At 42.4% G+C, this 16747-nt stretch overlaps 1 protein-coding gene across 2 annotated transcripts in view; it reads right to left on the reverse strand.

Annotated features, from left to right (window-relative positions):
• Positions 1 to 16747, reverse strand: part of mtnr1al (melatonin receptor type 1A like) — a 29926-nt gene that overhangs the window by 4339 nt on the left and 8840 nt on the right. The window contains exon 1 of one of the 2 annotated variants that reach the window (XM_042073929.1): positions 1907 to 2314. The exons of the other annotated variant lie outside the window; for it this stretch is intronic. Within the exon in view, the coding sequence (XP_041929863.1) occupies positions 1907 to 2189 (283 nt within the window). The 5' untranslated portion in view covers positions 2190 to 2314. Of the gene's footprint in view, positions 1 to 1906; positions 2315 to 16747 lie in introns of those variants that run through there. 2 annotated transcript variants of the gene reach the window in all.

The following is a 16747-nucleotide window of genomic DNA, read 5'->3' on the forward strand; positions in this document are numbered from 1 at the left end:
AGACCAAGACTCTATACTGCAGCTTTAACATTAAGAATCAAAACAGAGGTGACAGGGGATCCCTCACATGGTTGACCCGACCTGCCCAGTCAGCCCCTTCACTGACAAATGGACATCTTTAATGATTAAGAGTCCAATCCCATTCTGGTCAGGCTTCTGTGTTGGTTGTGTTCTTTTCTGACTGATTGACCGCTTGGCCCTTCACTGCACATGCTGCTGTGTGTGAGCGTGCCTGTACGGCACCCTCCATGCTCCACTGCATGGTTTAGTGATGAATCACCCCCAGACAGTGCCATGTTTTCAACATTAAGGGCTTGCATATTGATAAATTAATTTGCTGAACTGAAAATTGATTTGCTGCGGGATGATGTGTGTGTGTGTGTGTGTGTGTGTGCGGAATTGATTAATAGATTTCACCCGTTGCAATGAATAGAACGCAAATGAAATCTGGTAAGAAGCTGAGCACCACCCTGACAGTGATGATAAGCAGACCTGCCATGGAATAAAAGATGACGATTAGTTGCAAACCTGCCATCCATTCTGAGTTTTGCACAAATCAAAAGTCTTTCATGAATGGCTGCTCAGATTGAATGGCTTTGGGTGCAATACAAATCATTTGATGCAAGTTGGAGAGAACTCATGACATTAACTTGTATCTGTTTTTTTTTTCAGGATCACTTATTTTTATAGGAAATAAAATTGGCTTCAGTTTAAGTGGTAATCTAAACAACCCGATGTTAAACAGAAAAAAAAGATAGGCCGAAAATAACTAGTCTCTCACTCTCCTCTAATCTTTTCTGGAAAACATGAAAACATATTCCTGTCACCAAAACAGAGCAAAGCTCTTTTTTTTTTAGAAGAATTAGCCATGACAAGCGCACACACTGACCGCGGCGAACTGTGGGACACGGTTGCGCATAAGTGAGCAGTGAGCACCGACAGTTCTCGGCTGGCTGCATGCGTTAGGGACCTGGGGAAATGAGAAGTCGCACCGCCACACAAGGCAATGGCATCACCATGCTTAAACATCCTCTGGGCTGACAGAAATGGAGAACGCGCTGTCATTTTAATCATGGCTGGCTCAACTTCTCAACACGGGACCCGCAGTTGAGATCATTTCCACGTTGTGATAGCAGAATTATAACGTGAGACTCACGTGAGAAACAGTTTAGAGGTGCTTGTGATAAGTGCTCAAAATGGTAATGGTGGCGAAATTGTTGTTGATAATTACATCACATTATATGCATTGCAGACTATAGGCTACTGTCTCTACTTCTATCTACATCATCTCTCTCCTCTTAAGGAAACATATAGGACAGCCTGCAAGTTTCATGCAAATAGAGAGATTGCTATAGTCAACTTCCAGAAATGTTTCAAAATGATCTGCCTATTCTATGTAGACCATATCATATATTGTTCGGGGGGACACTAGATTGAAAAAGAAACAAGCACTACAGAAGTGGCATGCACTTAAGAGTGTCAAAAGCAGATGCACTTCATATGCAGCACACTTCAGGCGTGAATTTAACCATAAGTGGAAACTAATTAAGCCTATGGTTTATTGTGAACGTGCAGTAGAGATGAATTGTTCTCGGGTGCCTCCCTCGAACCGCAATGTAATTTTCCCAGAAGAAAAGGTTGCTGAAAACAGAACATTACTTTTTTGTAATAAGCTCACAATTTAATCTTGTGAAACGCCGAAGCAAAGTACACTGAAATTGACACAACTACCTCTGATCTGATCACAGGCTGCGTTCTTTAATATTAGTACTAGCATCATTAGCATGACCAGTCAAAGTAAAATAACACTTAGAGTCATAGTCTACTCTTAAACTATGGTATGGACAGTCGTAGTAAAAGCATCTGGAAATAAAGTTTAGACAGTAAATCTGGTCTAAGTTCATACCTGCTTTCCTGAGTTTCCTGTTTCTGAACACAGAGATGATGACCAACAGGTTGCCAAGGATGTCCACAACAATGGTGGTGATAAGCACACTGGCCAGCGTGGTGGCGACCCAGGGGAAGTGGAGTGCCCCTTTGCCCACATCTCGGGAGGAAGTATTCCTCAAAGGGATGTCGGTTCCCTCTACCATCCTTCCTTCATCTAGCGATCCATGGGACACTTGCAAGTAGCTCGGTCCTCCGTACCACTTGCATCCAGAGGGCAGCCTTCCTTCTAGGGAATGCATGCAGTATTTGATTCCCAGACTCAGTCGCCGATCGGTCCGGTCATTGCTGTTCCGTGCAGTCGCGCGCAGTGCTGGAGTAGTTGCCAAAATGTGCCATACGCATCTGCCTTAAGAGAAAATGTAGCCAACCGTTTCAGAGCAGAAGTTTCAAGAAATAATCGGGAGTTGATTCCTGATGCTTGCCATCATTCGCACCCCATTGCAATACACTACACGAGTCAGTTTAGTTAATCTGTACTCCTGTGAATATGTTTTTTTGGGGGGGAGGGGGGGTGTTAAGCCAATTTAAACTGACGAATGAAACAGTAAAATGTGCATAATGGTCACAAGTATCCTTGAAAGAGATGCTGACGCTCTTATTACTAGGCGGTGATTTTCTGCGATATTATCAATCCAGGCTCTTAGTCTAATCACGGAACAACCTCTTGTGCTGTAAAATAGCTTCTCACCCATTCATAAATTTCGTCTCTATTCATGCGCCATATGTTTCCATTCACAGCATCTCACCGACAGACTCAATGGATGAGAAATGCCATGGGCATCAGAAACAAAGCACCAACTCGTAAACTTTATCTACAATCGGATAGTAGTGCATGCCGTGTCCAACTAATGCGTCTGAAATCCGCCTAATTTCCACATAAATCTCATTGCACCTCGTATCGTCTCTCCCGCTGATGCGCTGCAAACGAATTGGAGAGCCTCTGTCCGTCTCCACCGCTGCCTCTTGCGACGCATTTGTGATTCACTTATTGTGCACGCATCGATCAATCAGTTTCCACCTCTGCGCAACGCTTTTGACTCTGTCAAAATCCACTTCGGTCTCACTTCCAGAAACCTTGCTGTTCATTAAATCTGATTCACCTGTAAAATTGCTTTCAACTGCTTATTAGTAATAATAGTGATTCAGATAGACTGTCATTTCAGACCTTTGAAGAGGCTTAGGACTGAAGAAACATTTTTAACCCGCTGGCTATACAAACATGTTCTCATGACAGAGCTTCTATTTAACAAAAAGCATAGAACAAGGAGCTGTATGATAGCTCACACTAATGTGCATTCATATCCTCCTCTTAACATGCTTCATTCATTAAGAGTCTAGTTTTTTTTCCCCCAAGAACTTGTTTGTCATTACACCGATTCAGTGGAAAACTTAGCTGGTCTAACGCCTCAACAGAAAGACAGACATCGATCATTTGCCGGGATGAGTGTTCCCATTTTTTTCTGGGTCGCAATTCTCATTTACCAATCAATTCTCATTTAACAATAATTTACCACACCTTCAGTCAGGTCTGTTTTCCATTGTGCATCGTCTAAGAATATTTCAGTCTTGGTCCTGGCATGTCGCTGAGCTGTAGGAATAGGACTGAGAAGGTTATCAATGTCGGGGGCCAATGCTATACATTCCTGCTATCCCGCAAAGTATTGATGTGATAGCATATATATGTTGTGTTTGCACGGATAAGAGTCATCACTGGGTCACTGTGCGTCACCGTAGCGTGGTCCTGAGATTGAAAGGACCTTCAAGCAAATGTGATCTGAATGAAAATCAATGGCATCAAAATCAAACGTTTTGAGAATGAAATAAAAAAAAAAAATACCCACACGCGCAGCCAAAGCAGAGCCAAAGCAGCGGATCACAACTCAGTTGGCTGTTGAGGAAACCCTTCTGAGGTAAAGTGTAATTTTGAGGTCCATGTGGCGAAACATCCCGGGAGAGAGTCATTTCACGTCTCCAATGGTTCCTCTTGTGTTTGGCCGAATTATGCTGCACCTGCAGTGCCAGCAGAGCAATCGTTTTGTCCATATTATGGAATTATTCAAATATTATGGATAGCGCTGCACATTTCAATTCAATGATATTTCCTTATGTTAGAAACAGCATATTGACATGTATAATGATAATAATACATTTTAATAATAATACATAAATCACATGGGCGTAGATTTAGGGTGGGACGCTAAGGACTAGTCCTAATCAATATTTTAAGATGACAAAATTGTCCCCACCAATATTTTAGCGAACTTATTTGTACTGCTGATCATTCCGACAGCCAGCACGACAATACAAGAAACGTCAGGGTTATCTGACACGCAGACTACACGCATGGAGAATGCCAATGCACAGGCTACTTTGCAGTGGCAGTCAAGCGAGCAGGTGTGTCAACGACAACGGTAAGTTACCAGGGCTGTCTGCCAATACATACCCCATAAAAGGCCAAAGTAAAACATTTTGATATTGAATTTGACCGACAGAGCTTTCAATTCGGCAGCCGTGGCCTAGGCTATACTGGTTAGCGCTTCGGACTTGTAACCGGAGGGTTGCCGATTCGAACCCCGACCTCTCATTGCTACCCAAGCGCTGCTGTTGTTGCAGGCAGCTCACTGCGCCGGGATTAGTGTGTGCTTCACCTCACTGTGTGCTGAGTGTTTCACTAATTCACGGATTGGGATAAATGCAGAGATTAAAATATACTTATACTTACAATTAACCACATTATAATCAATAGGCCACAATCATAATTGTGTATCTGTGCCGAATTTCGTAATTCAAGTCCAGTGTAGAACTGAATAAGAAAATCATAAGGCTGTATATCTTGAACTTCCAGTATGTGAGAAACTTGACTTGCCTTAATATCTCCAACCTCAAGTATGCAGCTAATAAGGAAATATAATTGTTATTTAATTAAACAAGGTGAACTTCTCCCCACTGTGCAATGCAGAAAAGGATGCTACAAGGAAGGGAATTCAAACACACTCAACACCTTACCATCTATTGATGTCATTGTGGTTCATTGAGATATCTGACATTTTTTCTGTTAATTGGTTTGGATACAAAAGGACATTGTTGCCTTTGTCGGTGTCCTTATGTGAACTTGCACAGGTAACCTTGCTCATCTTTACTTGCGTACGACTTCACACCGGTGCTTCAGGGCAGCCGTGGCCTATACTGGTTAGCGCTTCGGACTTCGGACAAACCCCGATCAGTAGGCACGTCTGAAGTGCCCTTGAGCAAGGCACCTAACCCCTCACTGCTCCCTGAGCGCCGCTGTTGTTGCAGACAGCTTACTGCGCCGTGATTAGTGGGTACCTCACTGTGTGCTGAGTGTGTTTCACTAATTCACAGAGACCAAATTTCCCTCACGGGATCAAAAAAGTATTTATACTTATACTTATACTTCAGACCAGAGCTGATGCTTAAGCAAAGGCCGTCACTGAAAAGCTGTGAATGTCGTTGAACACAGCTGTTCTCACATTAGCTGATTGCGATAAACATTAACCATTGTTGCCTAATTACCAATTATTCATCAAGTAGTAACTTTTTTTAGTATTTTTCACATAGTATTTTGCAGTATTTTTAAAATACAAAAATACACACCAATAAAGTATTTTGATACAAAATACAGAGCCATTTCCTTCAACCCAATAAAATAAAAATTACAAAATACTATTTTGTATTTGAAATACATATTACATGTTTCAGAAATCTTGACATGTCTAAGTTTTGGGTTGCAATATACAGGTAGTGGGCTCTCTGTTAATTTTAATGAGTAAGCCTAAGCCTAAATTTACAGCATTTCTATCACAATTGACCAGACTTTGACCTTTGGTCTGCTTTTAACAAAATTCTGGCTATGATTGTTCCTTGTATTGGATCATGAGCCATCACTGTGCCTATTGCATTCTACTGTTGTTAGCCTTAAGCCTAGCTCAGTCATTATGTTATACCACATCACCCTCCATTAGAAGTGCAATGAGCTGCATTGAGCATAATAAACTGCATTTAGAATTCCAAATTCATACTTCTAGATATTTTGGTGAAAGTAACTCAAAAGTAATACAATAGTAGTGTAATGCCTTACAATTCAGATACATATTATAATGTAACAAATTATTTTGAAATGACAGTAATGAGTAATACATAATACGATTTTGAAGTAACTTGCCCAACACTGATGACAACCATCACTTTCTATGTATGTCTGTGTTTGTATGTGTGTGTGTGTGTGTGTGTGTGTGTGTGTGGAGGGTCAATCAAATTCTATGATTGCCACTGATGTGAATGATCTCACAAATCACACAAACCAAATCAAGTTTTAAAAAAATCGCAAAAGTATCGAAATTGAGATTCTTCACTTAGTATTGGTATTGAAACACTAATGTTGGTATTGTGACAACAGGAGTTGGGGATGTGTCCCCACCAAAGCTGAGACCAAACCTACGCCCTTGATAAATCATAGTATTTGTTAAACAAGCAAACAAAAATAGTTCATGATTTTTGACAGAAAAAAAAACAGTGAAAAGCCAGTGAAAAGCCAGTGAAATCTCATCTACAGTCGGGCAAAATTTGTTGGCATCCTTCTACGAAAGAAAAGCATGAAACCCCAATGACACCACCTCCATTTCAAGTGTGGGGGGTGAGAAGATTACTATTTTGGGATGTTTTTCAACCAGTGGGGTAACCATCTCAAAGGCGGCATTGGACCATTAAATGACATGTAGCTGTGTTATGGACAAAAGCTACACATCTGAGATTACTAGATTCTTGAACCGTGTAATAAGTAAAAGATGAACCCGAGATATGGCAACTATAAGCACTTTATTTTGTACAGTTTCCCTTAGTTTAGTAAATGAAAGAAAACTAGATGTACCGCATACTAGATGTACCGCGGTACAAAATATGACCGCCGCTCAGTCGTGTACATCCGTTCCGCGAACATAAATCACACTAATCAATTTGTATCCATCTTCTACTTCACCCCCACTCTTGAAACTTTTGTTTATGCTTGTTTGGCATGCCTGTGTGTGTGTGTGTGCGGACCGCACAGCAGCCTACTGGCGCTTCGAAGGTGAATAGATTTGTAGCACTAGCCAAAACATTTGTATCATTGTTATAAAACCTTTAAAATCTCTAAACAATCACAAGTAGGGCAGTTCATCACAGTTCATCCATTGCAACTGGACTGATGAAAGGTCATGTACACCTGTAGGCTACATTGTAGCCTATTTGGGGAAAGCAGAAGGTATCAGTTTTACATTTATTTATTTATTTATTAACAAACAAAACAATCCCTGTCATTTCCATGCAATTTTCAACAGCTATCCAGAACAGAGGTCGCCATGGATTTTTGTGAATGTTTCTTCTTCTACATATGCACGATTTTAGTCATCTTTAGTTCATATGATATTCAACTGTATTGTCAATGCACAAATGAAATACCAATAGTCTAAAACGAAATGCAGTTTTACATCTAACCAGTGGTACAAATAACTGACATGTCCAAAAGGGTCTTCATGAAATGCGTCGCTAGACTGTTCACATTTTAACGGGCCAAGTTGAGAGCTGCGTCCGTTATTGTTTGTGGGAAAAATACTGATTTCCACATTGCAACTACTGAATCCATGGTCAGGGACCACCAGCAATGTCCTCACGCACCACAAGTGGGCCGCGGACCACTAGTTGAAAACACCTGGCTTACAGTATCAAGTGGACTTAAGCTGCCACCTCTTGGCGAAAAGTTGTAATACATTTCACCCAGCTGCGTGAATCACAGAAAGCGTGAATGAAGTGGGCACTTCTAAATGGGACCGGGACGGGACTGCACCCTTCACAAACCGTAAAAATTAAGTTTATTAGTTTTACAGTTGACTACAGTTGACAGTTCACTATAAGTCCACACAAACAATTCTGGTTTCCTTGCACTAGCCATTTTTTGTCGAAGCCTACTCTGTCTGTTGTATGGCCTACACAGTGCGCAAGCTTTGATCAATTTCTGTAACAAACAGTGCCACCTATAGGCTTGGGATATGAAGTAACGTGTTGAGTCGTGTTGAGATGGATCCGTTTGGACGCAAATATCCAGGGAAGACGGAGGAAAAAAAGGTTGTTTTGGCAAGTGTGGACTATAGGGCACCTAACCGATCTTTTTTTCCTCCGTCTTCCCTGAAACCGTATCAAGAATATTTAGGTATTAAAGAAAAATTTGAACTATAAATAAATGCAAAAGTCCCTTATGGTATAAACAGAAAATTCAAAAGTAGTTTCCTTTGGACTCTTTGTGTGGGAAGGAACGCTTATCTGTAATCCGTGTGCGCTGCTCGAAGTTCACGCAGATGGTGAAGAAACCTTGCTGCAGTTGATCAGACTGCAGGAGGCTGGGCGGTCAACACGCTGAATCTCTTGGACAGGCTCGCCATCTTAGCTCGTCTGGAATCCACTGAAATATTCTATCAGTATAAAAAAACAATCTACACGAAACAGTGTAACAGTTACAATCAAACTTTTCTTTTCTATGAGATCTCATTTAAACTTTTGCTATAGCATCAAAAAATCAATAGGCATAACACCATAATAGTGCCATAAACGGAGGCTACATCTCAGCTGCAACAAGCAGATCGCTAGCACAAATTACTGGTAAGCCAGCACGGCTAACCAACCTTGAGCAGACAGTATATTCACCTTATTCAGCCCCGCCCATTTTTTTAAATTCCACGTTGTCTTTAAACTTCCGGTCGGCTAGCTACGTCTAGTTAGCTTCATTGGGATAACACGGCAGAAGAGGATAGAGAGGCTAACTTACAGAACAGCCACTCCAAAGTCAGTTTTTTCCTAACTTCAGATAGGAAAGCTGTATAACAGAAATGTCTTAAGTCACCAAAATCCTAAATAAACGTTCCTAACTTTAGGATGACCCATAATATATGATGCCAGTCATCTCGATAGAGCTCTGCTATCTCAATGTATTGCAATGGATGTACTGCTCAATCGGAAGTTCGGAGACAATGTGGGCAAAGCTAGCGCCCCCATGTTTGCGCGCGGAATAAGGTGAATAGAACGGTTCGGTAATACACCCGTAATTATCAAGGAAAATGTAAATATAATACATATTTCACCCAAAAGTGTCGACTAACTGTCAAACTAACATTCATTTCTAAGTATATTAGAAAGCTAATATCACCAGAGCCCGTCATTCTCTGATATCGCCATGTGAGTTCAATGAACAGATTAGCTGCGCAGATTCGCGTCTAGTTACATTCAAACTTTAAATTAAAACAACCAAAGAAAATGTGGATCTCCTACCACTCAAATTCAGCAAATAAAAGTGTCTGTGTATGTGTGTAGTGTATGTGTAAATGCTTCGACTGTTTTTTTGTGAGCTTTCATTGTCTCCAATTCACCATTAGATTGACTATTCACATATCATTCACAAACGTGATAAGATAAACTCACCACGTGATAAGATAAACTCACCGAAGCTCTTCTCGTGTTGAAACAAAATAAAATATATTCTTGGTGCGCAATATAAGAGACTTAAAGTTAAGAAGTAGAAAATCTATCACGATAGATATTTCTAGACGTTATAAATGTGTAGTTATATCGAATATTTTCTTTAGTTCAAGAACGTGACGTTCCATGCTCGGACTGTAAAAGCAAGAGAAATATTATCGCGCATGCGCGGTGCCTTAGTGGCACTGAATCTAACAGTGCTACCAGAGAATGTCTGTGCTACACCCTATTTTTTACAGTCTATGTGCTACACACACAATGGTCAAAAACATACAGCCAAACAAGGCAAGAGATGGTTAACAGAGAACAATATCAACATTTTAGAGTTCAGACCTCAATACTTCAAAAAGAGCACAAGACCAGAGTGATGGCAAAGAATCCTGCCTCAAAACCTGGATTGCTGCTAAAAAGGTGCAGTCTAGAATCATTGTGGAGACTTGGAGAAGCTTGGTACGTATTATAAGAACTATTTTGAGAGCTGTGAATGCAAATAAAGATGTTTCCATTGATTATTTAAAAAGGGTATGAATACTTTTGGACATGCCATTTTTCATAATAATGTTAAAAAAGATGAAAATGCCATGTTTCTACCACATTGTCTTACAACATTAAATCAATATTTGCCAGGGGTATGAATAATTTTGTTCCTAGCTGAATTTCAGAAAGAAAAAATATATTTATGAAACAAAATCACCACACCAATTATAGGTTATGGTAATTACTTCAACATGATGGATGATGATGATGATGATGAAGAAAACATAACTAACCCAGAGCAACTGAACTCACAATGTGAGTACAACATTAACTGAGTCCCCTTTTGTTTGTCCCCTTTTGAGAGGACTCAGATCTCTTTCTGGTGCACTTCAGCTCTGATGGGGCCTCAAGTTTTCTTCATGTTCACACTGTAGGCCTACCTTCTCTGGGGTCTCAGACCTTAGGCTACTGCTTTGGATTATGGGATATGTAGTTGCTCATTTTCATCATTATTCAATATCAGGTTGAAATAATTATCATAACTCATTGGTGTGGTGATCCAAAGTTCGCTGATTTCTACATTGTTATGGCAAGTCAAGTAGCCTACAATGCAAAATGTGAAAGAGAACCCAGGGCGATTTGTGTTCAAAATGCACAGATAATGCGAACTGTGCCGCAGACTTCAAAGCGAACCGCGCGTAGACTACCTCCCGAGGTGGGCTTGGCTGAGTTCGTTTAAGAGTCATCGATCTGAGTTCGTTTAAGGCGAGACACTACAGGTGAATAGGGTAAAATTTTTAACAAGCAGATATCACTATGAAACTTCCCCAGTTGATTACTTACATTAATATGAGAAAAAAATGTATTACAAGTTTGCTGTAATTTAATGTTTACATATGCAAATTAGGCATTATCTAATTAAATATGCGCTAATTTGCATACATTTTAAGGCACGAAACCTGAGCATTGGATACAGCTAGGTTCAAAATGATGTTTTCATTGTGTTCAGATATTAGATGGGGAAACATTTACAGAGGGATTTATGAATATCTACTTTTGTTATCCTGTGAATCAGAAAATTATGTCACTAGCCCTAAAAAATCGATTTTTTCCATGTTTTTAGGCATAAAATGTCATGTAAGTCAGGCTAGAAATAATATATCAACAAACCCCTCTGTAGAAATGTTTGACATATAGTTAGGCATAAGTCTAGAAAGTTTGGTGTATGTACGTGCTTCTGAAGAGGAGTTTTTGAGCTCAGAGTGTGAGAGAAAACTCATTTTGAGAAAACAGCCTTGAAAGACAGCCAATGAGATTCCGTTCTCAGCCTAGACTCGCCTTTGAACTTTCGCGATTGGTTGCTGATACAAAGGAAGTGTCCATATATGGATCACATAGCGTGATACAGGAAAAACAGAGCTTTCCAACGGTAGTACACATGATATGTTTTGGACCACGGTCGCGGGAGTGCATGCAAGGTTAGAATGCTAACTTTTGCTGAATTTAGGAGAAATATACAGGCGCGAGTAGACACAATATAATGAAATAAACACCTAAATGTGTAAATCGGACTTTTTTGTTGTAGTAGTGTGATAGAATACATGCTAAGGTAACATACTAGCTCAAAATCTCGAAATTGACCAGTGCATGAAAAAACGATGTTTTCACCTGCCGTGTCTCGCCTTAAAAGGCTGAAAGGGACCAAGTGTGAAAACCCCTTTGTATTGTAATGGTACTAGTTGTTGGTGGATTGTTACATCGTGGGTGTGTTAAGTGTCTGGGGATGAGTCCTAGGGCGGAGTATCAATGTGCGAGTAACCGACAGGTTGATTAGTAGTGTTCCTGATGTCTAACTGGACTGTTCCAGATGTTCCAAATATAGTGGATTGTTCCTTGAATTATTCCTACGACATAATTCTACATGGTGTCAGAAGTTAAGCGAAGATGGCGAAATTTCCACCTCCTGAAAACTTTGACTTCACTCGCCCACAATTGTGGCCGGAATGGCGCCAGCAATTTCACCGCTTCAGGATAGCAACGAAGCTGCATAAAGAAGCCGGAGAGGTACAGGTCTGTACGCTGCTCTATTCGCTGGGGAAAGAGTCGGAACAAGTATTCGAGACCTTTCGTTTTGACGAAATAGGAGATGAGAATAAATATGAGACTGTGTTAGACAAGTTGGACAATTACTTTGTGCCTAAAGTCAACGTTATCCACGAAAGAGCTCGCTTCTATCAGCGAGTTCAGAAGCAGGGCGAGAGCACGGAGGAGTACATTAAAAGCTTGCATGATATGGCAGATACGTGCTCATTTGCTGAAGCAAAGAATGAAAATATTTACGACCGGTTAGTGGTCGGCATAACTGATAAAGAACTGTCTGAGAAGCTACAGCTTACTCCCGACTTAACTCTTGACAAAGCGGTCGAGTTAGTGCGACAGTCGGAGCAAGTTAAAGGACACATTAGTGAGCAGGGCGCTAGTGCTAACAGTAGTGCACACCTCAGTGAAGTTGCTAAGAGAGGGCAACGTGTGCTAGCAAAGCCAGAGCACCGCCATTTTCAGCAAAAGAGGTGCAACGTGAAGCCGGCGGAGCGGAGAAAGAACTGCTACAGGTGCGGAAAACCACATGCAAAAGAAGACAGATGTCCAGCGAGGAATGCTGAATGCCACACATGCAAAAAGATTGGACACTTTGCTAAAGTATGCCGTTCGTACATTGTCAATGAGGTCAGTGCACAAGACGGTGATGAGCAGATCCAGGCTCCATTCCTCGGGGAAATCACACAGGTGAAGGACAGCATTGATGCATGGACGGTAAAGTTACCAATACAGGGCATTTCTGTGAACTTTAAAATTGATACTGGGGCAGACACGAGTGTAATAGCAGAAAAGACTTATAGCTTAATGGAAAGTAAGCCAAGACTGAAGAAAGTCGACACAGCACTCGATAGCCCAGGGGGTAGGCTGAGCTGCTTAGGCTATTTCGTTGCTAAAACACAAAGAAATCAGAAGCAGTTCAAATTCAAAGTGCATGTGATTCGTGGGGCTGGCAGCCACCTTCTTGGGAGGAATGTAGCTGTGGCAATGGGCCTAGTGAAACGCATTGGAGAAATAAGAGAGCAAACCCCCTATCTTGCAGTAGGAATACTGAAAACAAAACCAGTCAAGATGACACTGAAAGGAGGTGCTGTCCCATACAGTGTGTCAACTGCTAGACGTGTGTCAGTGCCCATGCTTTCTAAAGTTAAGAAAGAACTTGATCACATGGTAGCCAGTGGCGTAATCACCGAAATTAAGGAGCCAACAGAGTGGTGCGCAGCAATGGTACCAGTACCCAAGAAAAACAAAGAACAGATTTGAATATGTGTGGATTTAAAGAACTTAAATAGAGCAGTGAAGAGGGAGAAATATATGCTGCCCACAATTGATGACATCCTGCCTAAGCTGGCCCATGCTAAAGTGTTCTCACTGCTAGATGCTGCTAGTGGCTTCTGGCAGATACCACTGGACACTGAAAGTGCTAAATTGACCACGTTTATCACGCCATTTGGAAGATATTACTTTAATAGACTCCCTTTCGGAATCACTAGCGCTCCCGAAATCTTTCAGCGTGAAATGACGGACCTTCTGAAGGACCTGGAGGGCGTGGTGGCGTACATGGACGACATCTTGGTGTATGCAGAGACGGATACACAGCACGAGGAGAGGCTCCAGAGCACACTCGACACCTTGAGGAAAGCAGGGCTAAAGCTGAACCACGGAAAGTGCATGCTACGTCAGCGGCGACTCAACTACTTGGGCCACTGCATCGATGAGCATGGAATCCACCCAGATGAGACCAAAATCCAAGCCATCACACAGCTGCAAACACCCAACAATGTGCACGAGCTCAGATAAATCCTGGGTATGATTCACTACCTTGGCAGGTATCTCCCACACCTGTCAGATGTCACCAAGCCAATGACTGACTTGCTCAAGACTGAGGTAATGTGGGTTTGGGGTCCAGCCCAAGAGGAGGCCTTTAAGAGGGTGAAACAGCTTGTTACAGAGGCCCCTGTGTTAGCCTTCTTTGATATTAAAAGAGACACTGTAGTTAGTGCTGACGCAAGCAGCTATGGGCTGGGTGGGGTCCTACTGCAGTCACATGATGGACAATTAAGACCAGTAGCTTACTGCTCCCGGACTATGACTGATGCGGAAAAGCGCTATGCGCAGATAGAAAAAGAATGCCTCGCTGCAGTCTGGGCATGTGAAAAATTCACACGATACTTGTACGGTCTTGACACATTCATGTTACAGAGTGATCACAAACCACTCATTCCACTTATCAACAGTAAAGACATAGATACAGTGCCGATTAGATGTCAGAGACTGTTGCTGCGCATGATGCGCTATAACCCTACAGCTGAGTATGTTCCAGGGAAGCAGTTGGTCATTGCAGACACCCTGTCCAGACACCCTCAACCGGAGACAACACAGGATGTTGCTGAGATGACCAGTGAGCTGGAGGCGTATGTGGAGGCCATTTCTGAGGCGTGGCCCATCTCATCCAGCAAGCTCGACATGGTTAAACAGCAGACACTCCAGGACGAAGAACTGCATCTGCTCAAACACTATGTGACTGGTGGGTGGCCCAAGCATACAGCCAATGTGCCACTAAAGGTAAAAGCCTTCTACACACACCGTGACCACCTCACCGTATCACAAGGGTTTGTGTTGTACAACAACAGGATGGTCATTCCCCAGAGCATGAGAACTGAGATACTAGAACGCATACACGATGGCCACCAAGGCATTGTGAAGTGCCGTGAGCGAGCTAAATGCAGTGTGTGGTGGCCAGGAATAAGCAAAAACATTCAAGAGATAGTCAGCACCTGCACTCCCGAGCCGCCCATGGGAGAAGGTCGCAGCAGACATTTGCCAGTTAAAGAAGGACAGCTTTTTAGTAGTGGTAGATTATTTTTCAAGATACATTGAAATCGCTCACCTCACTAACATGTCTGCCGATACAACCATAGGTTGTCTGAAAAGTATCTTTGCCAGATGGGGTTGTCCAAATGAACTGATTACTGACAATGGACCCCAATTCTCAGGGACAGTGTTTGCGAAATTTGCAAAAGCGTTTGACTTCAGACATACAACTACAAGTCCTCATTATGCACAAGCCAATGGGGAAGCAGAGAGAGCGGTGAAAACAGCTAAACAGATCCTCAGGCAATCTGACCCTGCTTTAGCATTGTTGTCCTATAGAGCAACACCCTTACAGGCAACAGGAGCAAGCCCCGCACAGCTGATGTTGGGCAGACAAATCCGCTCTACACTTCCTACCCTGGAGGTTAACCTACAGCCTGCATGGCCAAGGTGCGACAAACCGACGACTGTGCCAAGCTGCGCTACAATAGAGTCTACAACGCCAGGCACAAGGTCAGACCTCTACCCGAGTTACAGCCATGGGACCAGTGTTGCAGTAAAGCTTGACAATGAGAAGGGCTGGACTAAATCAGCTTCAGTGGTGCAGAAGTGCGGCACACCGCGGTTGTACATCGTACAGACGGAGAAAAGAAAGCTCTGAAGGAACAGGCACCACCTTAGACCCGTCCTATGGGCTCCAATGGCCCCTCCACAAGAACAGGTACCAGTGGGTCACAACACACCGACTGACTTACCTGACTTACCTTCCAAAGATGATCAAGCTTCAGTCGCTCACACTGCCACTGCACCCGTGTCTCCAGAGACTCAAAGACACAGTGGTAGAACGGTAAAACCGCCAGACCGATATGGAGAATATGTGTAAATTGGTTTGTGTGTGAAAAAAAGAAAAAAAAAAGAAAAGAGAAATCCTGTTATGTTGACATATTGTGTTCCGATGAGAAGAAAAAAAAAACAAAATGTTAATTTGTGAAATGTATCACAATGAATAGAATGTTGTATCAAGGGGAAAATGTTTTGAAATTCACAATGTGTTACCGAAATGAATGGGTTACTGAAATGGACAAATATGTTAAGAAATTAACTAAGTTCAATGGTTTTAACGTTTACTAGAATTGTTAGAAATGTGCTGCATGTCTTAACAGACTTAAAGAATGGCCGAGGCCCATCTGGTGACCCCGAAAATATCTCTGAGGTCACCGGATTATCCACGCTACCTTGCTCTGCAAATAATGCAAATGTATGCACAGCAGGGTGAGGAAGTGCGTGTCTGTGTGTCTGTTTTCCAAGCAGCTGTATGTGGGGACCCTGGCTGTTCCCAGCTGGCCCTGGGAAAGCACGGCGTAGATGGTCAACAGGAAGTCACTAAACATCAGCAGTGGCAAGACACGCACGTTCCTATAGTACCAATGGAGAACGTGCAGAGTACTAGCGGGTGTAGACAGACCTGCAATGACAGAATACACACACACATGTGCAGACAGACACACACACACACACATACACGCACACACAGGCATGCACATGCTCCATTGCACGCACGCACACACCGACATACACACACACATACACACACACACATACACATGCTCCATTGCACGCACGCACACACCGACATACACACACACATACACACACACACATACACATGCTCCATTGCACGCACACACACACATACACACCGACATACACACACACACACACACGCACACAGGCATACATGTGAAGGCTCAAAACCACAGCCACATCTGATGGGTATACACACGTGGAGTCAACAGGAAGTCACTAAACACCAGCAATGGGAGACCAGGCACGTCTAATCCATACTCTCGTGGATTTCCACAAACCTGTCCATACGCACACACAA

Source organism: Alosa sapidissima, chromosome 20 (assembly GCF_018492685.1).
Source record: "Alosa sapidissima isolate fAloSap1 chromosome 20, fAloSap1.pri, whole genome shotgun sequence".
In the NCBI taxonomy this organism is placed as follows: domain Eukaryota; kingdom Metazoa; phylum Chordata; class Actinopteri; order Clupeiformes; family Clupeidae; genus Alosa; species Alosa sapidissima.